The 20,314-nt window shown below is 41.6% G+C and overlaps 1 protein-coding gene across 1 annotated transcript in view; it reads right to left on the bottom strand.

The window, feature by feature from the left end:
• Window positions 1-3,840: 3,840 nt before the first annotated feature.
• The window catches only part of PLEKHG7 (pleckstrin homology and RhoGEF domain containing G7), a 64,835-nt gene continuing 48,361 nt past the window's right edge, over window positions 3,841-20,314 (bottom strand). The window contains 5 exon segments of the mRNA XM_086712671.1: window positions 3,841-3,948; window positions 4,941-4,979; window positions 4,982-5,040; window positions 9,900-10,054; window positions 17,150-17,228. Coding sequence (XP_086568797.1) covers window positions 3,841-3,948; window positions 4,941-4,979; window positions 4,982-5,040; window positions 9,900-10,054; window positions 17,150-17,228 — 440 coding nt within the window.

Below are 20,314 nucleotides of genomic sequence, written 5' to 3' on the forward strand. Positions count from 1 at the left end.
GATGTATTCTGTGACTGTAAATTATTTTTTTCTATTAAAAAAAAAAAAGTACATGGGGTGCCTGGGTGGCTCAGTTGGTTGAGCGTCCGACTCTTGATTTTGGCTCAGGTCATGATCCCAGGGTCATGGGGTCAAGCCCCGCACCGGACTCCTCACCGAGTGTGAAGCCTGCTTGAGATTCTCTCTCTCCCCCCACCCCTCTCTCCACCTCGTGCACGCCCTCTCTCTCTCTCAAATACAAATAAATGAAAAAGAATACAAAATATTAACCATTTTGTACTTATTTACAGATTGTTAGAACTTTCCACATGGATGTAGACCGTGGGTATGCTTTGGTGTTCAATTTAGGAATTAGGAATGAAGTTAATAATTGCAAGAGAAATTACTAAGGCCGTTTTGCTTAAGACATTCCCTTCTTATTCCATTCATTATTGTGAAGAATTAACAAAACTACAAAGAAATACTAAACAATATTAAAGTCATTCCTTCTTTCATTGTTCATCTAAGTTTAGTACCCAGGTGACCATTTAAAGACACTTTTCTGAGGACTCAGTATACCAGTCGCTTATTACCGTGTTTTTCCTGGGAACCAAAATTCCAGAAGTGTTTTTTTTTTTTTTTTTTTTTGACTCTAATGTGCTTCTCTCTGAAGAGTTCAATGTGTATATCCTCAAGAACTTCCTAGATTATATATTAGACATGTTCTTTTGTGAGTGCTATAGAATTTCAGTTTAAATATGTAGCATATTCTTTTTTAAATTTTATTTTATTGTGATCACATTTAACAGATCTACCCTCTTTGACAGCTTTTAAATTCTAGTAGAGCAGACCTGTAGAGCTTCCTCATCTCACTTCACTGAAACGTTATGCCGTTCACTGGTGACTTCCCATTTCTCCCTCCCTTGGCAACCTCTATTCTACTCTGATTCTATGCGTCTGACTACTTTCGATACCTCACGTCAGTGGAGTCATACAGTACTTGTCTCTCTGTGACTGATCGACTTCTTTTAGCGTGATGTCCGAGGTTCATCTCTGTTGTTGCAAATTGCAGAATTTCCTTCTTCTCAAAGGCTGAATAGTATTCCATTGTATGTATATGCCGTATTTTCTTTACCCGTTCATCTGTTGGTGGGCATTAAGGGTTTTCCACTTCTTGGCTATTGTGAATGGTGCTGTGATGAACATGGGAATACTAATAGTTCTTTGCATCTAGCGTATTCTTCTTCAGCTGTTTTCCATCTTGATGTTAATTTACTCAGTCTTTCCCTTTAATGAGATTTAAGGGTAAACGAGTTCTTTATACATATAATTACTTATTGGACTCACAGGATTTTTTAAAAAAAATTTTAATGTTTATTTATTTTTGAAGGAGAGACAGAGTGTGAGCAGGGGTGGGGCAGAGGGGGAGACATAGAATCTGAAGCAGGCTGCAGGCTTTGAGGTGTCAGCACAGAGCCCAGCTCGGGGCTCGAACTCATAAGCTGTGAGATCATGACCTGAGCTGAAGTTAGACACTTAACAGATTGAGCCACCCAGATGCCCCTGGACTTAGAGGATTTTAAAAGGAATCTTGAGAGATCACTTAGTCCCGGTCCGTGTCCTTCCTCTTAGGTTGGTTTTAAATATTTAAAAGTTTCTACAAGATGATTGTTGATTTTTTTTTCTAAAATATATATATTATTTTTTTGGTCAGATATTTCTTCCTAAATCTTCTCTTGCACACATCTGTATTGTCTTCTGGATGTAATTGCTTTCAATCCCATCTAGGTCCCCTCTCTAGGAACTCACCTGCAGTCTAGTCCCCATTCTTGGCCCTCCCCTTTTTTTTTCTCATTTATTCTTAGACATTAAAAGTAGTTAATTGCTTTCAAGATTCTCCTTTTAATTCAACTTATTCTTAATAAATATCTGAAGTGACTATATAGAGACTGCCCCTCCCTTCTAATAGTGCTTGGCCCTTGGACAAGAGCCTTTATGCTGCATTGTGGCGAAATCTGTGTTTTCCTCAAAGAATTAACTGCATGTCATGACTTCCTCAAGCCCCATCCTCTCTGTCTCATCCTCCAACTTAAGGAGATCAGTTAACGTATCACTTACCTTCCAGCCCAAATTGAAAAGTGTAATACGTCCGTTTTGGAAATTGCGGAAGTTACCATTCCTGAAATTGAAATTTGTGGATTTCCTCTTGATATGATCTGACTATAAGAACCCGTTTTTTGGGGGCGCCTGGGTGGCTCAGTCGGTTAAGCGTCCGACTTCAGCTCAGGTCACGATCTCGCAGTCCGTGAGTTCGAGCCCCGCGTCGGGCTCTGTGCTGACAGCTCAGAGCCTGGAGCCTGTTTCAGATTCTGTGTCTCCCTCTCTCTGACCCTCCCCCGTTCATGCTCTGTCTCTCTCTGTCTCAAAAATAAATAAACGTTAAAAAAAATTTTTTTTTAAATAAAAAAAAAAAGAACCCGTTTTTTTAAATGAAGTGAATAGTATATTCCACCATGACAATATAATTCAAGCTACTTTTACTTGATAAAGATTCTAATGACATTTCAAGTGCTTTCTGCCAAATAAACTTGGCTGTTCTATGCCAGCACACACACCACTCAAACCAGAAAGTGGTTTTATGACAAACTTCATCGTTCGTTCCTCAAAAAATGAGGTTCAGGGGCGCCTGGGTGGCGCAGTCGGTTAAGCGTCCGACTTCAGCCAGGTCACGATCTCGCGGTCCGTGAGTTCGAGCCCCGAGTCGGGCTCTGGGCTGATGGCTCAGAGCCTGGAGCCTGTTTCCGATTCTGTGTCTCCCTCTCTCTCTGCCCCTCCCCCGTTCATGCTCTGTCTCTCTCTGTCCCAAAAATAAATAAACGTTGAAAAAAAAAATTAAAAAAAAAAATGAGGTTCAGAGAAAGCTATCTTAACTATTTCTATGAAAATCTCCCATATAAAAGTGTTAACTGGTGAAACTGGCACAGACACTTGCTTTTTTCCCCCTTAAAATAAGGGCATTTAATCTCTGGGATTTTCTACTTTCAATTTAGGGTATTACCAAGTATACCTGAGGTAAGTAAACTGTTGGCAAATAGGAATTTAAAAACTGTTAAATATAGACCTTATTGATTGCTTAATCTGTTAAAAAAGCAACCAAAGTTGTATCAGAATTATCAATGCGCTTTAGGGGTGCCTGGATGGCTCAGTGGGTTGAGCATCCAACTTTAGCTCAGGTCATGATCTCACGGTCCGGAAGTTCAAGCCCCGTGTTGGGCTGTGTGCTGACAGCTCGGAGCCTGGAGCCTGCTTCAGATTCTGTGTCTCCCTCTCTGCCCCTCCCCTGCTCATTTCTCTCTCTCTCTGTGTGTCAAAAATAAACATTGTAAAAAGTTAAAAAAAAAATTATCATTGAATGTGAAGTAGGACTGTAAAGCAGTTAAGACTGGTTTATGAGCCATGTAGGAAATATGGTTTCATTATTGACATACACAAAGTGAGATGCTAGAATTCACACTGAGCACAAGCAGTGGACATTGCTTTCCTTCTGACCCTCCATTCATCTGATCTTTCACCCTTTACAAATTCTAATAGCACCATACTTCACTCAAACCTCTTGTGAGCCCTACTGAAACATGATAAGGTATCAGTTACATACCTGCCAAAAAATTCCTCAGAGTTCAAATTTGTTGCGGTCATTATTCCTCTATAATGAGGATTTTCCTAGCTCAAATCCTCAAATTCTGGAACTCCTTTAAAATGCACATTTCTTTCTAGCTCATCACTCAATAAGTGTTAGAAAAATTTGAATGAAAGAATACCTTAATCCTAATGTCTAAAAAATGCACCACTTGTTTTAGGTTCCTACATTTCAGAGGATTCTGCAGGCGACGTAAATAAAGATATCTTCTTGGTTTCCTGGTTCTTGGTGAAGCAAGATATTGCTGCTGTTTTTTGTGTCATCCATGTTTTCTGTTAAAAATAATATATAATACATATATACTATATATATAATATATAGGGAGAGAATGTTGACAATTCACATATTTGGACTAATATTTTCCTTTGTATTTATTGACTTGCTCTTTAAAACTGAAGACTAATGAAACACTTGCATGTTTCCCGTTTTCTTTAATATGTCACAAATACCTCTAATCATCTATGAAAATGGAAGTGGATTACATGAGTATGGTCTGGAAGTTGGGAAAAGAGTTATGAATAATCAAGGAATCATAATAGTCCATGATGACTAGAAAAACGAGCACTGAGAATATAAATAGTTTGAAAATTGAATTCCTTGAATTTCCATTTTGTATGGAAATAGTTCTTAACAAGTGGCATAATTTGCAAAGCCGACTGAGGGAGGTGACCCTGGAAATTGAGTTATTAGGGCTAAAGCAACACCGCGTTAATTGTCTGGCTACGTTGTTGCCTTGATGAAAACCTTCCTGGGGAAAGAAAACTTCTAAGATGGAGAAACCAGTCAGGCGGCTGCTTCTCAGTGCCATAGCTGAGTCAACACTGGCCTCTTTTCTGAACACTGGCGTATCTTCAAAGGTGGTTCATCATTGCGGTGGCCCCTCATTTGAGCTGACGTCACATAATTTGCATACCAGGACGTTCACAGTTGGAACACCTTAAAAGTCAATCATGCAATCCAAAGCAGTTCTTTCCCATTGTTTCACGTAAGCTGTGCAACTCCAAGGCTGCTTGAGGTTCTGCTCCAGGCGAAAATGAAGGAGCTGTGTTGGCTCTGTGAGTGGAAGAGGTGGTCAGCTCTTGAGATTTCTGAGCATGATAGGGACTAGATGTCCACATCCTTCCCCTCTTAACCTCTGCCCTTCCCAAAGCCGGCGAAGGAAATACACAAACTTTCCCATTTTCCATTACTTAAGAGGCTTGGGGGGAGATTCTTCCTTATGTCAGGTCTGAAGAATCAAAACCTGCACAACTGAGATACATACTTTGATATTTTCTCTTTGGGTTTGGAATAAGAACACTGCTGTACACACCGTCGATATCTGTTTTCATGTTGTACAAGGAAAGCATTTCTCAGCCCAAACGCTAGAAAAAGGTTACATAGGCAAAAGAAATCGTTTAATATTAAATCCAGTTTCTCAGGACAAGAACCTAGAGTTTTTGAATATTCTCAATGAATATGGAAAGTTTATGTAGATAACCAACAAAAAAAGAGAATTGATTCCGAGAGCAAGACTTCACTACCATGCCCAAAGAGAGCCCACTTAAATATGAGAACCCTTTCTTCCTTAGCTAACAACTTCTGCAGCTTGATGAAATGCAATTATGGCTTATGTGATGGAAAATGGTCACCTTCTAGAAGAAATTTAGCATGCTAGGTGGATAGTGTGTATGTAAAATACAGATAATAAAAAGATGGAAAACAATGTTAACTGTTGTCTCTTTCATCCACCACTCCTGTTTAAAATGTTGCTGTTGTATTTAAAGTGAAATCCCATCGAAGCAAGGGTTATAGACATAGTAAGATGTACCAAAAATACCAAGTCTCCTGAGTGCTTCATTAACAGGCCAAAAAATTGACTCAAAATTCAGCATCTACAAATTATGTGAGATGTGAAACAAACAAAAATAAGTGTTGGTGTGGTTTCTGTGCTTGTAAAAGAAAGTCTGTTCTGTCATTACCTAACTGGTCTCTTGGAGAAATGACAGGAGATACTGAGAGAGTAATTCTCGTGTTTTTATTTTGTTTTATTGTTTTTTTTTTTTTAATGTAGCAGGTGCTTTTATTTTTTTTTAAACATTTTTTTTTTTAACATTTATTTATTTTTGAGACAGAGAGAGACAGAGCATGAACGGGGGAGGGTCAGAGAGAGAGGGAGACACAGAATCCGAAGCAGGCTCCAGGCTCCGAGCTGTCAGCACAGAGCCCGACGCGGGGCTCGAACTCACAGACCGCGAGATCATGACCTGAGGTGAAGTCGGACACTTAGCCGACTGAGCCACCCAGGCGCCCCTGGCAGGTGCTTTTAAAATAAAAACTTCGGGGCGCCTGGGTGGCACAGTCGGTTGAGCGTCCGACTTCGGCCAGGTCACGATCTCGCGGTCCGGGAGTTCGAGCCCCGCGTCAGGCTCTGGGCTGACGGCTCAGAGCCTGGATCCTGTTTCCGATTCTGTCTCCCTCTCTCTCTGCCCCTCCCCCGTTCATGCTCTGTCTCTCTCTGTCCCAAAAATAAAATAAACGTTGAAAAAAAAAATTTAAAAATAAAATAAAAACTTCTTCCTTGAAATTCTAATACAACACAGGGAGTAAAATTCTGCAGTCCATGCAGTTAATTTATGTGTGGGAACAAACAAAAACCAAACCAGGCTTGTCTTCTTTCTGGTCATACCAAGGAGTACTTCAGAGAGAAGGAGGAGAGCACTGACTTTTTATTCCTGGCGGATCATAAGCTGATGCGTGTCCCCTGTCATTATTTGTATTCAGTGAAATGTGTGGGTTTAACTCAGACTCACCGGAAGAGGTTGGGCCTCATTTCAAAATCAGAGCAAATGCAAGACTTTCTTTCTTTTCTTTTTTTTTTTATTTTTTAACGTTTATTTATTTTTGAGACAGAGAGACAGAGCATGAATGGGGGAGGGTGAGAGAGAGGGAGACACAGAATCCGAAACAGGCTCCAGGCTCTGAGCTGTCAGCACAGAGCCTGGCGTGGGGTTCGAACTCGTGAACGGCGAGATCATGACCTGAGCCAAAGTCGGACGCTCCACTGAGCCACCCAGATGCCCCAAGACTTTCATTTTCTTAACTGCAAGAATTATTCTAATATCACAGGTAATACTCATAGAAGTCTAACTTCCTAATTCCTCAATTCTACCACAACAAAGTCTGTCAAGGGCATGACATTCTGTCAGCTTCTCTGAGATGGGAGGACTATTAAAAGACTTTCTGGGGAAAAAAGATCTGAGTGAATTTGTTTTACCCCTTGATTTTTCTCCTTATAAATATTCTGTAGGGAGTGAGGCTTTTCAGATGAGGTGGTTGTTCTTGGCTGGATTTTGGAATCCGTTATCCTCAAAAATTGTAACTGTAGTTCTCAATTATTCAAGGTGTCCGTCATCTGCTTGATTTGTAACTTGGGTACAGGGAACATTATAAGCAGGGGAACTGGTCCAGCAAGGCTTGTAAAATAAAACGAGGAGAGAAAATATGTGGTCAAGAATCGCCCTTTTTCTTGCCTGACATTCTAATATAGCAATTAACAATAATTAATACAATAACTGACACCATTTATTAAATCCTTATTCCTGGGCACTGTATATTTTTTCCCCTCCTTTTTGTATCATTTAAACCACACAGCGGGGCGCCTGGGTGGCGCAGTCGGTTAAGCGTCCGACTTCAGCCAGGTCACGATCTCGCGGTCCGTGAGTTCGAGCCCCGCGTCAGGCACTGGGCTGATGGCTCAGAGCCTGGAGGCTGTTTCCGATTCTGTGTCTCCCTCTCTCTCTGCCCCTCCCCTGTTCATGCTCTGTCTCTCTCTGTCCCAAAAAAATAAATAAACGTTGAAAAAAAAAAAAATTTAAACCACACAGCAACTGAGTAAGTCATCTAGTTCCTACTTACGAATAAGGAAGCAGATTTCATTTTCCCCAGGTCACACAGCTTGCAAATGATACAGCCGGGATTTGAAACTAGGTTGTCAGTCACTCCAAAGCCCCATCTCTTCTTTTTTAGCCCTTTATTCTCTCCCATCCTACAGCTATTTTGGTTCATGTACTATCTGGACAGTCAAAATAATAGATGAGAGGAATGAGGAAAAAAGTACATGAATGTATAGAGGACGAGATGGTAGTAACAAATTAGAAAATAACAAAAAAATGGTGGAAACACAGCTTTAAAAAAAGATAGTTTTTATTGAAAAAAAAAAAAAAAGGAATAGAGAAGAAAAAACCTGCATCTCCCAAGGTAATCCAGGGATGTGAGAATTCCCAGAAAGTCGAGTTCCTAGAGCCGGCAGGGCCGACACTAACCTGAGCCCCCAGCCTAAGTAAGCCGCTTCCACTCCTGCCCTGGTTTTCTGACAGCCTCCTGCCCTCAAGTCCGTTTACCACCTTCTGACTGTGGCCGCTAGAGTGACAAAAATTTCCTGCCCTAGGATGGCCTCTGGTAATGGCATTTTTCCCCATGAAAAAGTAAACTAAGCAAGCAGACAAAAGTACTTCTGGGCCCCCGTGCTGAGTCTCTGCCTATCAACACCCCCTCTGCCATCGCTGACCAGGGAGGGGGGCTCCCCGGGGGCAGTGGCAGGGATGGGGCTGGGGAGCACCCTCACGGACAAAGGCTTTGCTCCCCTTTTTAGGGGACATTTCCTCTAGAAGTGTCTTCTGGCCTTAGGCAGACTTCAGCTTACACAGACCCCAAGGGGTCGCAGTCGATTCAAATACGAGGCCTTTCAGCCTGCGCAGGTCACGTTTCAGCAAATCCCAGCAGAAGTGGAAAGAACAGACAAGAGGGCAGAAGGCTCGGGTTCTAGATGTTGCCTCTTCGTGGAGCCCATCGGCTCTTGGGGAAAGTTTGCTTCCACTCATGAGTTAACATGCAAAGCATTGACATATATAACTTAGCTACATAACACAACGATGTCAATGTTTGCCATTATTATTATTCAGGTGTGTTTTCATTCATTCACTGTGTAGTGTTTCTCCACCGTGTTTAAGGTCACCCTACGCTTGTCAGTAAAGCTCTGGGCTTGGCTGCTGGTTTGGGAGTTGAGAACCATGGGTAGTGCTCCTGTTTTTTCCTGCTCCTCCCTTAGGACAGAAAGGTGATCCACTCACCCCCGCCAGCCTGGCTTCAGCAGGTCTCCTAGGAGCCTGTACATGCGGCAGAATCCCCTTCTGCTTCCTTCTGAACACAGGCCATTCCCCCAGCACTGAGGAAACTGAGTCCCAGGGCTTCCACATCAGGGTTTACCATTGATCTTTGATTATTCTGAGGACTCCCCCCAAAACAAGGGCTGTTTCTTATTTGTCTAACTCCAGGGTGCCCACAGAGTGCCTGGTTCTCAGGAGACACTCAGGGAATGCTTGAGCAAATGAATAAGATGATATGTATTTTTGACATATACACCTACATTTTTACGCGCATCTCTCTCCCTCTCCCTCTCTCTCTCTCTATATATATATCTTCATTTCTGACATATTTCTTTCCACAGAGCTATTATAACATCTTAGACTTGTAAGGCAGGCACATCATTGTTTACCAGTGCTTTAACAATACCAATTGTACTAATAATGATATCAAAATACTGATAATAGTGTATTGAGTGCTTTACAGGCATTATTCCATCTCACTCTCCTGACCACGGAGGTAGATATTCCTATTTCACCAGGAGAAATCTGTAGCTGAGAAGATTCAAATGTCTCACCTTTCTTGACATCCTTAAGAAATGGAATTTGCTTTTGGTATTGTTTTTCAGTTCAGAGCTATGGGACTAAAAAAAACCCACAGTTGGGGTGCCTGGGTGGCTCAGTCTGGCTAAGCCTCCAACTTCGGCTCAGTTCATGATCTCACAGTTTGTGGGTTCGAACCCCATGTTGGGCTCTGTGCAGCTCAGAGCCTGGAGCCTGCTTCCGGATTCTGGGTCTCCCTTGCTGCCCCTTTCCTGCTCACACACACTCTCTCTCTCTCTCTCTCTCAAAAATAATAAACATTAAAAAAACAAAAAGCCACAGTTAGTGAGTGGTAAAGTTGAGTTATCCAAGCACTGGAAACCAAGTCCAACGGTTTTTTCAGAATTAATTCGTAGAGTGAGTGCTAGTCACATAGGAACCAGGCGTTGTATCTTACGAAGATTTAAATTGGATTCATGTCTTATTACCAAAACAAGGCCAATATAAAACTCCATGATGTCAAACAGCTAAGCTGACTGGTGAAAATAGACACATGCCAGATATGTGGAGTGGATCGATACTTTTGACCACCAATCAGTCTAGTGGAATGGGCTGATCAAGTACCATACACGAACCACCCTCTTTTATTACTGTTCACGGCTCAGCAGTAAGCGAAGGACACATTAAACCAGTGCCTGAACCTCCAAGTTTCCCAAAGTAAAGAAGAAAATAATGCAATAAATAGGAAATCGACACTGATGCACATACCTAAGGTGCGCCCTTAACCAAATCAATTTTTAGAAACAATTGCTTAAACCCCAGCTAACGATTCTTTCTGGATCTTGAAAAGCACTTCCCTCCAATACATAGTGTTTTTATTTATTTATTATTTATTTATTTATTTATTTATTTCATACCACGTATTTTTTTTTTAATTTAATTTAATTTTTTAAAATTTACATCCAAATTACTTAGCATATAGTGCAACAATGATTTCAGGAGTAGATTCCTTAGTGCCCCTTACCCATTTAGCCCATCCCCCCTCCCACAACCCCTCCAGTAACCCTCAGTGTGTTCTCCATATTTATGAGTCTCTTCTGTTTTGTCCCCTCCCTGTTTTTATATTATTTTTGTTTCCCTTCCCTTAAGTTCATCTGTTTTGTCTCTTAAAGTCCTCATATGAGTGAAGTCATAGGATTTTTGTCTTTCTCTGACTAATTTCACTTAGCATAATACCCTCCAGTTCCATCCACGTAGTTGCAAATGGCAAGATTGCATTCTTTTTGATTGCCGAGTAATACTCCATTGTGTATATATTTACCACCTCTTCTTTATCCATTCATCCATCGATAGACATTTGGGCTCTTTCTATACTTTGGCTATTGTGGATAGTGCTGCTGTAAACATTGGGGTGCATGTGTCCCTTTGAAACAGCACACCTGTATCCCATGGATAAATGCCTAGTAGTGCAATTGCTGGGTCATAGGGTAGTTCTATTTTTAGTTTTTTGAGGAACCTCCATACTGTTTTCCAGAGTGGCTGCACCAGCTTGCATTCCCACCAACAACACAAAAGAGATCCTCTTTCTCCGCATCCTCGCCAACATGTGTTGTTGCCCGAGTTGTTAATGTTAGCCATTCTGACAGGTGTAAGGTGGTATCTCCTTGTGGTTTTGATTTGTGTTTCCCTGATGATGAGTGATGTTGAGCATTTTTTCACGTGTCGGTTGGCCATCTGGATGTCTTCTTTAGAGAAGTGTCTATTCATGTCTTTTGCCCATTTCTTCACTGGATTATTTGTTTGTTGGGTGTTGAGTTGGATAAGTTATTTATAGATTTTGGATACTAACCTTTATCTGATATGTCATTTGCAAATATCTTCTCCCATTCTGTTGGTTGCCTTTTAGTTTTGCTGATTGTTTCCTTCATTGTGCAGAAGATTTTTTATCTTGATGAGGTCCCAGTAGTTCATTTTTGTTTTTGTTTCCCTTGCCTCCGGAGACGTGTTGAGTAAGAAGTTGCTGTGGCCAAGATCAAAGAGGTTTTTGCCTGCTTTCTCCGCGAGGATTTTGATGGCTTCCTGTCTTACATTTAGGTCTTTCATCCATTTTGAGGGTTTTTTTTGTGTATGGTGTAAGAAAGTGGTCCAGGTTCATTCTTCTGCATGTCACTGTCCAGTTTTCCCAGCACTACTTGCTGAAGAGACTGTCTTTATTCCATTGGATATTCTTTCCTGCTTTGTCAAAGATTAGTTGGCCACACGTTTGTGGGTCTGTTTCTGGGTTCTCTATTCTGTTCCACTGATCTGAGTGTCTGTTCTTGTGCCAGTACCATACTGTCTTGATGATTACAGCTTTGTAGTATAGCTTGAAGTCTGGGATTGTGATGCCTCCTGCTTTGGTTTTCTTTTTCAAGATTGCTTTGGCTATTCGGGGTCTTTTCTGGTTCCATAAAAATTTTTGGATTATTTGTGCTAGCTCTCTGAAGAATGCTGGTGTTATTTTGATAGGGATTGCATTGAATATGCAGATTGCTTTGGGTAGTATCAATATTGTAACAATATTTGTTCTTCCTATCCAGGAGCATGGAATCTTTTTTCCATTTTTTGTGTGTGTCTTCTTCAATTTCTTTCATAAGCTTTCTATAGTTTTCAGTGTATAGATTTTTCACCTCTTTGGTTAGACTTATTCCTAGGTATTTTATGGTTTTTGGTGCAACTGTAAATGGAATCGATTCCTTGATTTCTCTTTCTGTCGCTTCATTGTTGAAGCAGAGAAATGAAACCGATTTCTGTGCATTGATTTTATATCCTGCAACTTTGCTGAATTCATGAACCAATTCTAGCAGTTTTTTGGTGGAATCTTTTGGGTTTTCCATATAAAGTATCATGCCATCTGTGCAGAAGAAAGTATGACTTCCTCCTGGCCGATTTGGATGCCTTTTATTTCTTTGTGTTATCTGATTGCAGAGGCTAAGACTTCCAACACTATGTTGAATAGCAGTGGCAAGAGTGGACATCTCTGTCTTGTTCCTGACCTTAGGGGGAAAGCTCTCAGTTTTTCCCCATTGAGGATGATATTAGCATTGGGTCATTCATATATGGCTTTTATGATCTCGAGTTATGCTCCTTCTCTCCCTACTTTCTTGAGGGTTTTTATCAAGAAAGGATGCTGTATTTTGTCAAATGCTTTCTCTGCATCTATTGAGAGGATCATATGGTTCTTGTCCTTTCTTTCATTGATGTGATGAATCACGTTAATTGTTTTGTGGGTATTGAACCAGCCCTGCATCCCAGGTATAAATCCCACTTGGTCATGGTGAATAATTTTTTTAATGTATTGTTGGATCCGGTTGGCTAATATCTTGTTGGGGATTTTTGCATCCATGTTCATCAGGGAAATTGGTCTATAGTTCTCCTTTTTAGTGGGGTCTCTGTCTGGTTTTGGAATCAAGGTAATGCTGGCTTCATAGAAAGAGTTTGGAAGTTTTCCTCTTCCTCTTCTGGGGCCCCTAGGATTCTGATGTTATTCCTTTTTAATGAGTCACTTATTTCTCTAATTCTTAAATCATTCTCTTTTGCCTTAATCTCCCTCTTTTTTTCTGCTTCACTGTTCTCTATAAACTTGTCCTCTATATCGCTGATTCTCTGTTCTGCCTCATCCATCCTTGCCACTGCTGCATCCATCCATGATTGCAGCTCAGTTATAGCATTTTTAATTTCATTATGGCTATTTTTTACTTTTATCTCTGCAGAAAGGGATTCTAATCTATCTTCGACTCCATCTAGTATTCTTATTATTGTGATTCTAAATTCTGGTTCAGACATCTTGTTTGTATCTGTGTTGGTTAAATCCCTGGCTGTCATTTCTTCATGCTCTTTCTTTTGGGGTGAATTCCTTCGTTTTGTCATTTTGAAGGGAGTAAAGGAATTAATGAGGTAGAAAAATTAAAATAAAAAAATTAAACACACACACACACACACACACACACACAAATCGAATAAATGATGCTAGATCCTAGGAGTGTTTTGGTCTGGGTGTTGAAAGTGCTTTGACAGATTAGAGAAAAAAAATTGGGGGAGGGGAGAATAAAAAAGGAAATCGTTTGAGAATTTGAAAAAATGAATACACTGAAGTAGACTAAACTGAGATGATGGAGGTAAAATAGAATTTGAAAAAATATACACAGAAGTAAGGAATGTAGTAGAAAAAAATTAAAAATATTTTTATTAAAAATTAAAAATAAAAATGAATTTTTTCTTTTTCTATATTCAAGAAAAAGAAAAGAAATGAGAAAGAGAAAAAAGAGAAAAAAGAAAAAAAGGAAAAAAGCAAATCGTTTGAAAATTTGAAAAAGTGAATACACTGTAGTAGACTAAAATAAAATGATGGAAGTAAAACAGAATTTGAAAGAATTTACATAAAAGCAAAAAAAAAAGTAAAAAAAGTAAAGAAAAATATTTTTAATAGAAATTGAAGGTAAAAATGAGGTTTTTCTCTTTCTGCATTCAAGAAAAAAAAGAAATGAGAAAAGAAAAAAGAAAAAGAAAAAAGAAAAGAAAAAAAAGGAGATCATTTGAAAATTTGCAAAGGTGAATACACTGAAGTAGACTAAAATAAAATAACGGAAATGAAATAGAATTTGAAAAAATTTACACAAAAGTAAAAAATATAGTGATAAAAATTAAAGAAAAATATTTTTAGTAAAAATTGAAAATAAAAATGAATTTTTTCTCTTTCTGTATTCAAGAAAAATAAGTTTAAGAGAAAAAAAAGAAAATTGAATAAATGGACCTATTAACAGACTAAAGTAGGACTAAAATTACTTCGTTTTCCCCTAGAAGTCAGTGTTTCATAGTCAGTGTTTTATAGTGTTTTATAGTTTAAAGTCCGTGCTTTATAGTTGATAAACTAAGCCGGCAGTGAGACTTGTGTCCTTGAAGATCGAAGTTGGCCCGGTTGGGCGGGACTCAGTGTAACGGCGTCGGTCTCCACTAGATGGCGCTGCTAGCCTACTGGGGTGGATTGTTGCGGCGCTCATAGGTGCGTATGCGCTTGCGCGGGGGCGGTGAAAAATGGCGCCACTCAGTTACTCAGTCTGTTCTCCAGGATCAGCAATCGCGGACCCGTCCTCTGTCTTCAGCTTTCATCCACTCCCCGCTTTTTCACTCTCTGTGACCAGGCCCCAGGCAGTACCTCTCTCCCGAATTTTGTCTCAGATGCGGCTGTTTTCTCCGGCCCCTTACTTCTGAAGGACTACGGCTTTGACCCATTCCACCTCTCTGCAGGAGGGTCTCACTGAGCAATGGCCGAATGAGCAATGGCTGAATGTCGGCTGCACCCAGGAACGCTTGCTGGACCCTGCTGCTGCTGGTGCCCCAGGACTACAGCCAGGTGCCAGCCCGCCTCAGAAAAAGTTCGCGAGATAGTGTTGCCGCAGTGCATCAGGGATTATAGAAAATCACAACACACATCGGGCACCAGGCTTCACCCTTAAGGACCTTGTTCCAGCACCAGTGAATGTGGCCATTTTCTGGGGTCTGCTGGGACCAGGTGGCTTCAACAGTCTCTACCAAATGTCCTTCCAGCAGTGGAACTGCTTTTCCCTGTGTGGCCCGAGAACTTCCCGGACCCCACTCTGTTCCTGGGGATTTGCCCTTCCCACCAGAGCGCCTCCAGGTATGGAGCTGTGGAGTTGCAGCCTTTATGCTCCCCTTGTTTACAGTCTTAATGGAATTTAAACCCTCTCCTTCCTCCTTTCTCCCTTTTTAGTTTAGTCCCTGCGGCTGTTTCCAATTTTCCACTTTCTCTCCAGCTGCTTTTGGGGAGGGGTGCTTTTCCCGTATTTTCCACCCCCCCCCGACCCACCCAGTCTCCGTCCTCTCTCCACTCGCAAAAGCACCTCCGTCCACCTTCTCGCTCCCCAAGTTAACTTCTCTGCGCCGCGTACCTGCTGAATTCTGTGGTTCAGGTTGTACAGATTGTTGTGTTAATCCTCCAATCAGTTTTCTAGGTGTGTAGGATGGTTTAGTGTTGGTCTGGCTGTATTTCATGGATGGGAGACACACAAAAACCTTCCATCAATACATAGTGATTTAAAGCCGTAAAGTACATACTGTTTCAGATCCCCAAGTTTAATTGTCTGTATAAATAATGGGTGAGGTCCATGACTGGGAAACATTTAAATTTCCATCACATGAGTGGGAAGATTTTCAGTTCCAGTCTCTCTAGTACTATGTTAGATGAATCAGAAAGGGGAGCCCCATTTTGGCCAACTCCATCCATCCGTGGAATCTAACACTGATAAATAGATTCCATGCCTATTATTTGTAAATAATTGAATTATTTAAGATGTTGAATATAAGATGCTGAGTTTTTTAAAAAGAATGTCAAAGATTGTGATTTGCACGACATATATTGTGCATCAAATAGCAAAGAGGAAAAAATAGAGGAATTTAAAGCATGCCATTCTTTGTTTTGGAATCCGGTTGTGAAGCATGAAACCAGCATATTAGCTTGTGGTTAATATGGGCTGCCATTCGTTCACTTGCTCTCATTTCTGCCACTATTTGAAGTGGAAGCAAGCTGTGTTCGCGTCAAGGTTTGTGAAGGGGATAGAGATTTTTTAGGGCTTGACTTATTCAGATAGGATGGTCCGGGTAGCTTAAAATAGGAGGCCATCCGACCTTCCAAACTGTGACTCTTCATATTTTGTGGAACCGTTCCCTTCCCAAACACCGATCAGCTATTCATAGATTGATTAATGGGTATCTTTTTTATTGCTTAAAGAGCCTTAAATTATTTAGCGCAGCTTACCACCATGCTGCCTAGAAGCTTAGGTTATTAAAAGATGTGAACTATCTAGTTCGCGATCTTATATCTGTGCAAAGCTAGTCATTTGGTAAAGAGGCAGAATGAAACAACAGTGGACATCTCCGAGGACTTAAGACAGACCGTAGCTCCTCCTCCCCACTCTAAGGGCAGGTGTCTGAGAGCCTTTGAGGAGGCCCCCCCCTCCCGCTACCACTTGGAGCACACTGGGAAGCGGGAGATCAGAAAGCCTTTAGTAGACCCCGAGGCCGTGGCTTAACGTGCGGTAACAACAACCATCGTGGTAACCATCAACACTTAAGTGATGGGAAAAATCCCTGTTCTCAGAAGAGATTTTGTGGCATTAGCCACACACACATTTTTGTCTGTGATGCCAGCTGCCCATGAATTGGCTTATGCAGCTCTTATATACAAGTAGGCACTGAGAGCTCGGGACTCTCTCCCACCCCTGGCTCCCAAATCGTCATTTCTCAGAACCCCCGTGAGCTTTCAAATCAGAATGAGGGATGGAGATCACCTCAGCACAGGACAGCAGCTGCTTTTGCTGTGGCGGACAACCTGGGGAGGCACTGATGCGCATTGCTATCCCAGCAAGGCCACGGTGGTGGACAAAGGCCACCATGGATGAAAGTAGTTTGTTTTCGTTTGTTTCATTTGCTTAGGCAGGTGAGGCCAAAAGTCCAGGCTTCTGGGACTTACCTCACTAGTACACGGACGAAGTCGTTCTAAAAATGTGTGCATTCTTTGACATCTTTAAGAAATGTAATTTGCTTTTGGTATTGTTTTTCAGTTCAGAGCTGCAAGACTAAAAAAAGCCTCCATTTTTTAGAGGATGCCTCCATTTCATCATGCCTCCATTTTTTAGAGGATGAAATCCAATCTTATGTATAACAATCTTCTATATTTTTTAACACAACTTATTTAGAAATATTTCTAAGCTTATTTAGCAGACTTATTTAGAAGTAGCAGCATTTTACCTTTTTGTTGCAATTAGTTTTCACAACTAAGAGGAAATCATCAAAGAGAAACAGATAAACACCTAGGAATCTTGTGCTTTCTGAGGAGAAAAAGGTGTAATTGGGGCTGGAAATAGTAAGCAGAAGGTGGTGTTTTTTGAATCAAAGAATCCCTTAGAAAGCAAGACAGGGCCGTGTCAGGGCACAGGAGGCTCGCAGCTTGGGAAACTCCAATCATGTGGATCAGAAAATTGCATTACTGTTAAACCGATTTCCCCCTCAAGCAGAGACTTGATGTGAGCCCATGCTTCCGCCTTTTAAAGACATTGTATTTGTGATGTATTTCATGTGGATCCAGGGTAACTCAGTTGGTATTTGCAATGGTTTCAGCTAAGCCTAGGACACATCTATCCACTAATGGAATTTGCAATATTTTCGCCTCTCGACCCATCCGGGTGGTCATTGGCCAAGGTATACTTGACCAGAAAAAAAGGCATTTTATTATTGCTGTGAGCTGACTTGTGTCCCCCGCCCACTCCCCCAACTCATATGTTGTAGCCCTAACCTCCAATGTGGATTTACGAGGAGTAAGTAAGATGAAGTGACGGCGTAAGGGTGGAGCCCTGGTCCATTAGGATTAGTGCCGTCGCAAGAGGATGTACAAGCCAGCCGATTCTCTCTGCCACGTGTGGGCACTGAGAGTGAGGCCATCTGCAAGCTGAGAAGAGAGCCCTCATCAGTCACTCAATTGGCCGGGAACTTGATCAAGCACTCCCAGCCTCCAGAACTGGGAGAAATAAATTGCTGTCCTTACAGTGTCCCCGTCTGTGGTATTTTGTTATGACAGCGCTAGCTGATTAAGACAGTAAAGCGACCTGCCCCTCGAGTTTTGCAGTGTGTCCATCCATGTTTAAACGTTCTTCATGTAGCTTTATATTTATAAACTTTTCTGGTGTCACTTTTCATAGTTACTTAAAGCAAATGGCCTTTTATATTTTTCCCTAAGAAAGGGATAGTAGTAGAAGAGAAATCAAATAGAATGGGAGGGGCGCCTGGGTAGCTCAGTCAGTTAAGCGTCTGACTCTTGGTTTCCGCTCAGGTCATGATCTCACGGTTCATGAGTTCGAGCCTCGCGTTGGGCCCTGCGCTGCCAACTTGCAGTCTGCTTGGGATTCTGTCTCTCTCCCTCTGCCCCACCCCCACTCTGTCTCTCTAAAACTAAACAAATAAACTTAAAAAAATAATAAAATGAGGAATTGCCCCTCCCTATTCTACACTATCCCTTAGAAATTAGAAAAATAGGGGCGCCTGGGTGGCGCAGTCGGTTAAGCGTCCGACTTCAGCCAGGTCACGATCTCGCGGTCCGTGAGTTCGAGCCCCGCGTCGGGCTCTGGGAGGATGGCTCGGAGCCTGGAGCCTGTTTCCGATTCTGTGTCTCCCTCTCTCTCTGCCCCTCCCCCGTTCATGCTCTGTCTCTCTCTGTCCCAAAAATAAATAAACGTTGAAAAAAAAATTAAAAAAAAAAAGAAATTAGAAAAATAAATGGTTAAATATAAATGATTTCAGAGGAAAAAGCAGTCCATTCAGAGGCAGATGTAACATATGTTTAAAATAAATATAAAAAAATAAGTAAATTTGGGGCGCCTGGGTGGCGCAGTCGGTTAAGCATCCAACTTCAGCCAGGTCACGATCTCGCGGTCGTGAGTTCAAGCCCCGCGTCAGGCTCTGGGCTGATGGCTCGGAGCCTGGAGCCTGTTTCCGATTCTGTGTCTCCCTCTCTCTCTGCCCCTCCCCCGTTCATGCTCTGTCTCTCTCTGTCCCAAAAATAAATAAACGTTGAAAAAAAAATAAGTAAATTAATTAAAAAGTTAATTAATATTAGTCTAGGAGTTCTTTCTCAGGTGCTGTAACCCCAGGAAACTATGTGGCTTAAGGTTAAGTTGGTAGATAAAATATTTAGAATTCAATTCTATTTTCTCCTCTCCTTTAAGTTTAGAGGAAAGATTCTATATTTGCATATCAGATATTTTATTCAATCTGGAATTGTCCTTGAATATATTTTTTAAATGTTTATTTATTTTGAGACAGACAGAGAGCATGAGTGAAGGCAGTGCAGGGAGAGAGAGAGGGAGAGAGAGAATCCCAAGCAGGCTCCCCACTCAGCACAGAGCCCAACGTGGGGCTCAGTCTCACTAATGATGAGATCATGACCTAAGCTGAAATCAAGAGTCAGATGCTTAACCAACTGAGCCACGCAGGTGCCCCTATCCTTGAATTTTTTTTTAAAAAATTTGGGGCGCCTGGGTGGCTCAGTGGTTAAGCGTTTGACTTCAGCTCAGGTCATGATCTCGCAGTTTGCAGGTTCAAGCCCTGCATTGGGCTCTGTGCTGACAGCTCAGAGCCTGCTTCAGATTCTGTGTCTCCCTCTCTCTCTGCCGCTCCCCCTTCATGCTCTGTCTCTCTCTCAAAAATAAATAAACAGTAAAAAGAAACTAAAAAAATTTTTTTCAACATTTATTCATTTTTGGGAGACAGCATGAATGGGGGAGGGGCAGAGAGAGAGGGTGATACGGAATCTGAAGCAGGCTCTAGGCTTCGAGCTGTCAGCACAGAACCAGATGTGGGGCCCGAACCCATGAACCATGAGATCATGACCCAAGCTGAAGTTGCACGCTTAACAAACTGAGCCACCCAGGCACCCTGTCCTTGAATATTTTTTACAAATTGTATTTCATCACTACGAAACTTACTTTTTGCAAATGAGGTTGTGGCAAAGACTGCTTGCTGGTTGTCCCTCAAAAACTTTTCACCCCTCCTTTGTAGTAACAGAATTTCTGAGTTTTAGTGGGTACATGTCCATTTCCAATAAATACTACATCTCCAAGCTCCCCTGTGGTTAAATATGACCAAGCAACTAAATCTGACCAATGAATATGAACAAAAGTGTGCAGCTTCTGGGCCATGTCCTTAAACAGCAAGGCTCTGATCTCCTGTCCCCCTCTCCACTTCCCCCCGGCTAGAATGGAGACATGCCAGTGACTCGTCTTGGACCACACAGAAAAAGCGATTTCCCAGGGATGGCAGAGCCAGCATCCCATCCAGGTTTCCACGACAAACACCTCGCTCCCACATGACGTGTGAATGCACATCTTCACGTGGCTCTTCACCGAGAGATGGTCATGGGCAT

Source organism: Puma concolor, chromosome B4 (genome assembly GCF_028749965.1).
Source record: "Puma concolor isolate L17-30 chromosome B4, mPumCon1.1.hap2, whole genome shotgun sequence".
Lineage (NCBI taxonomy): Eukaryota > Metazoa > Chordata > Mammalia > Carnivora > Felidae > Puma > Puma concolor.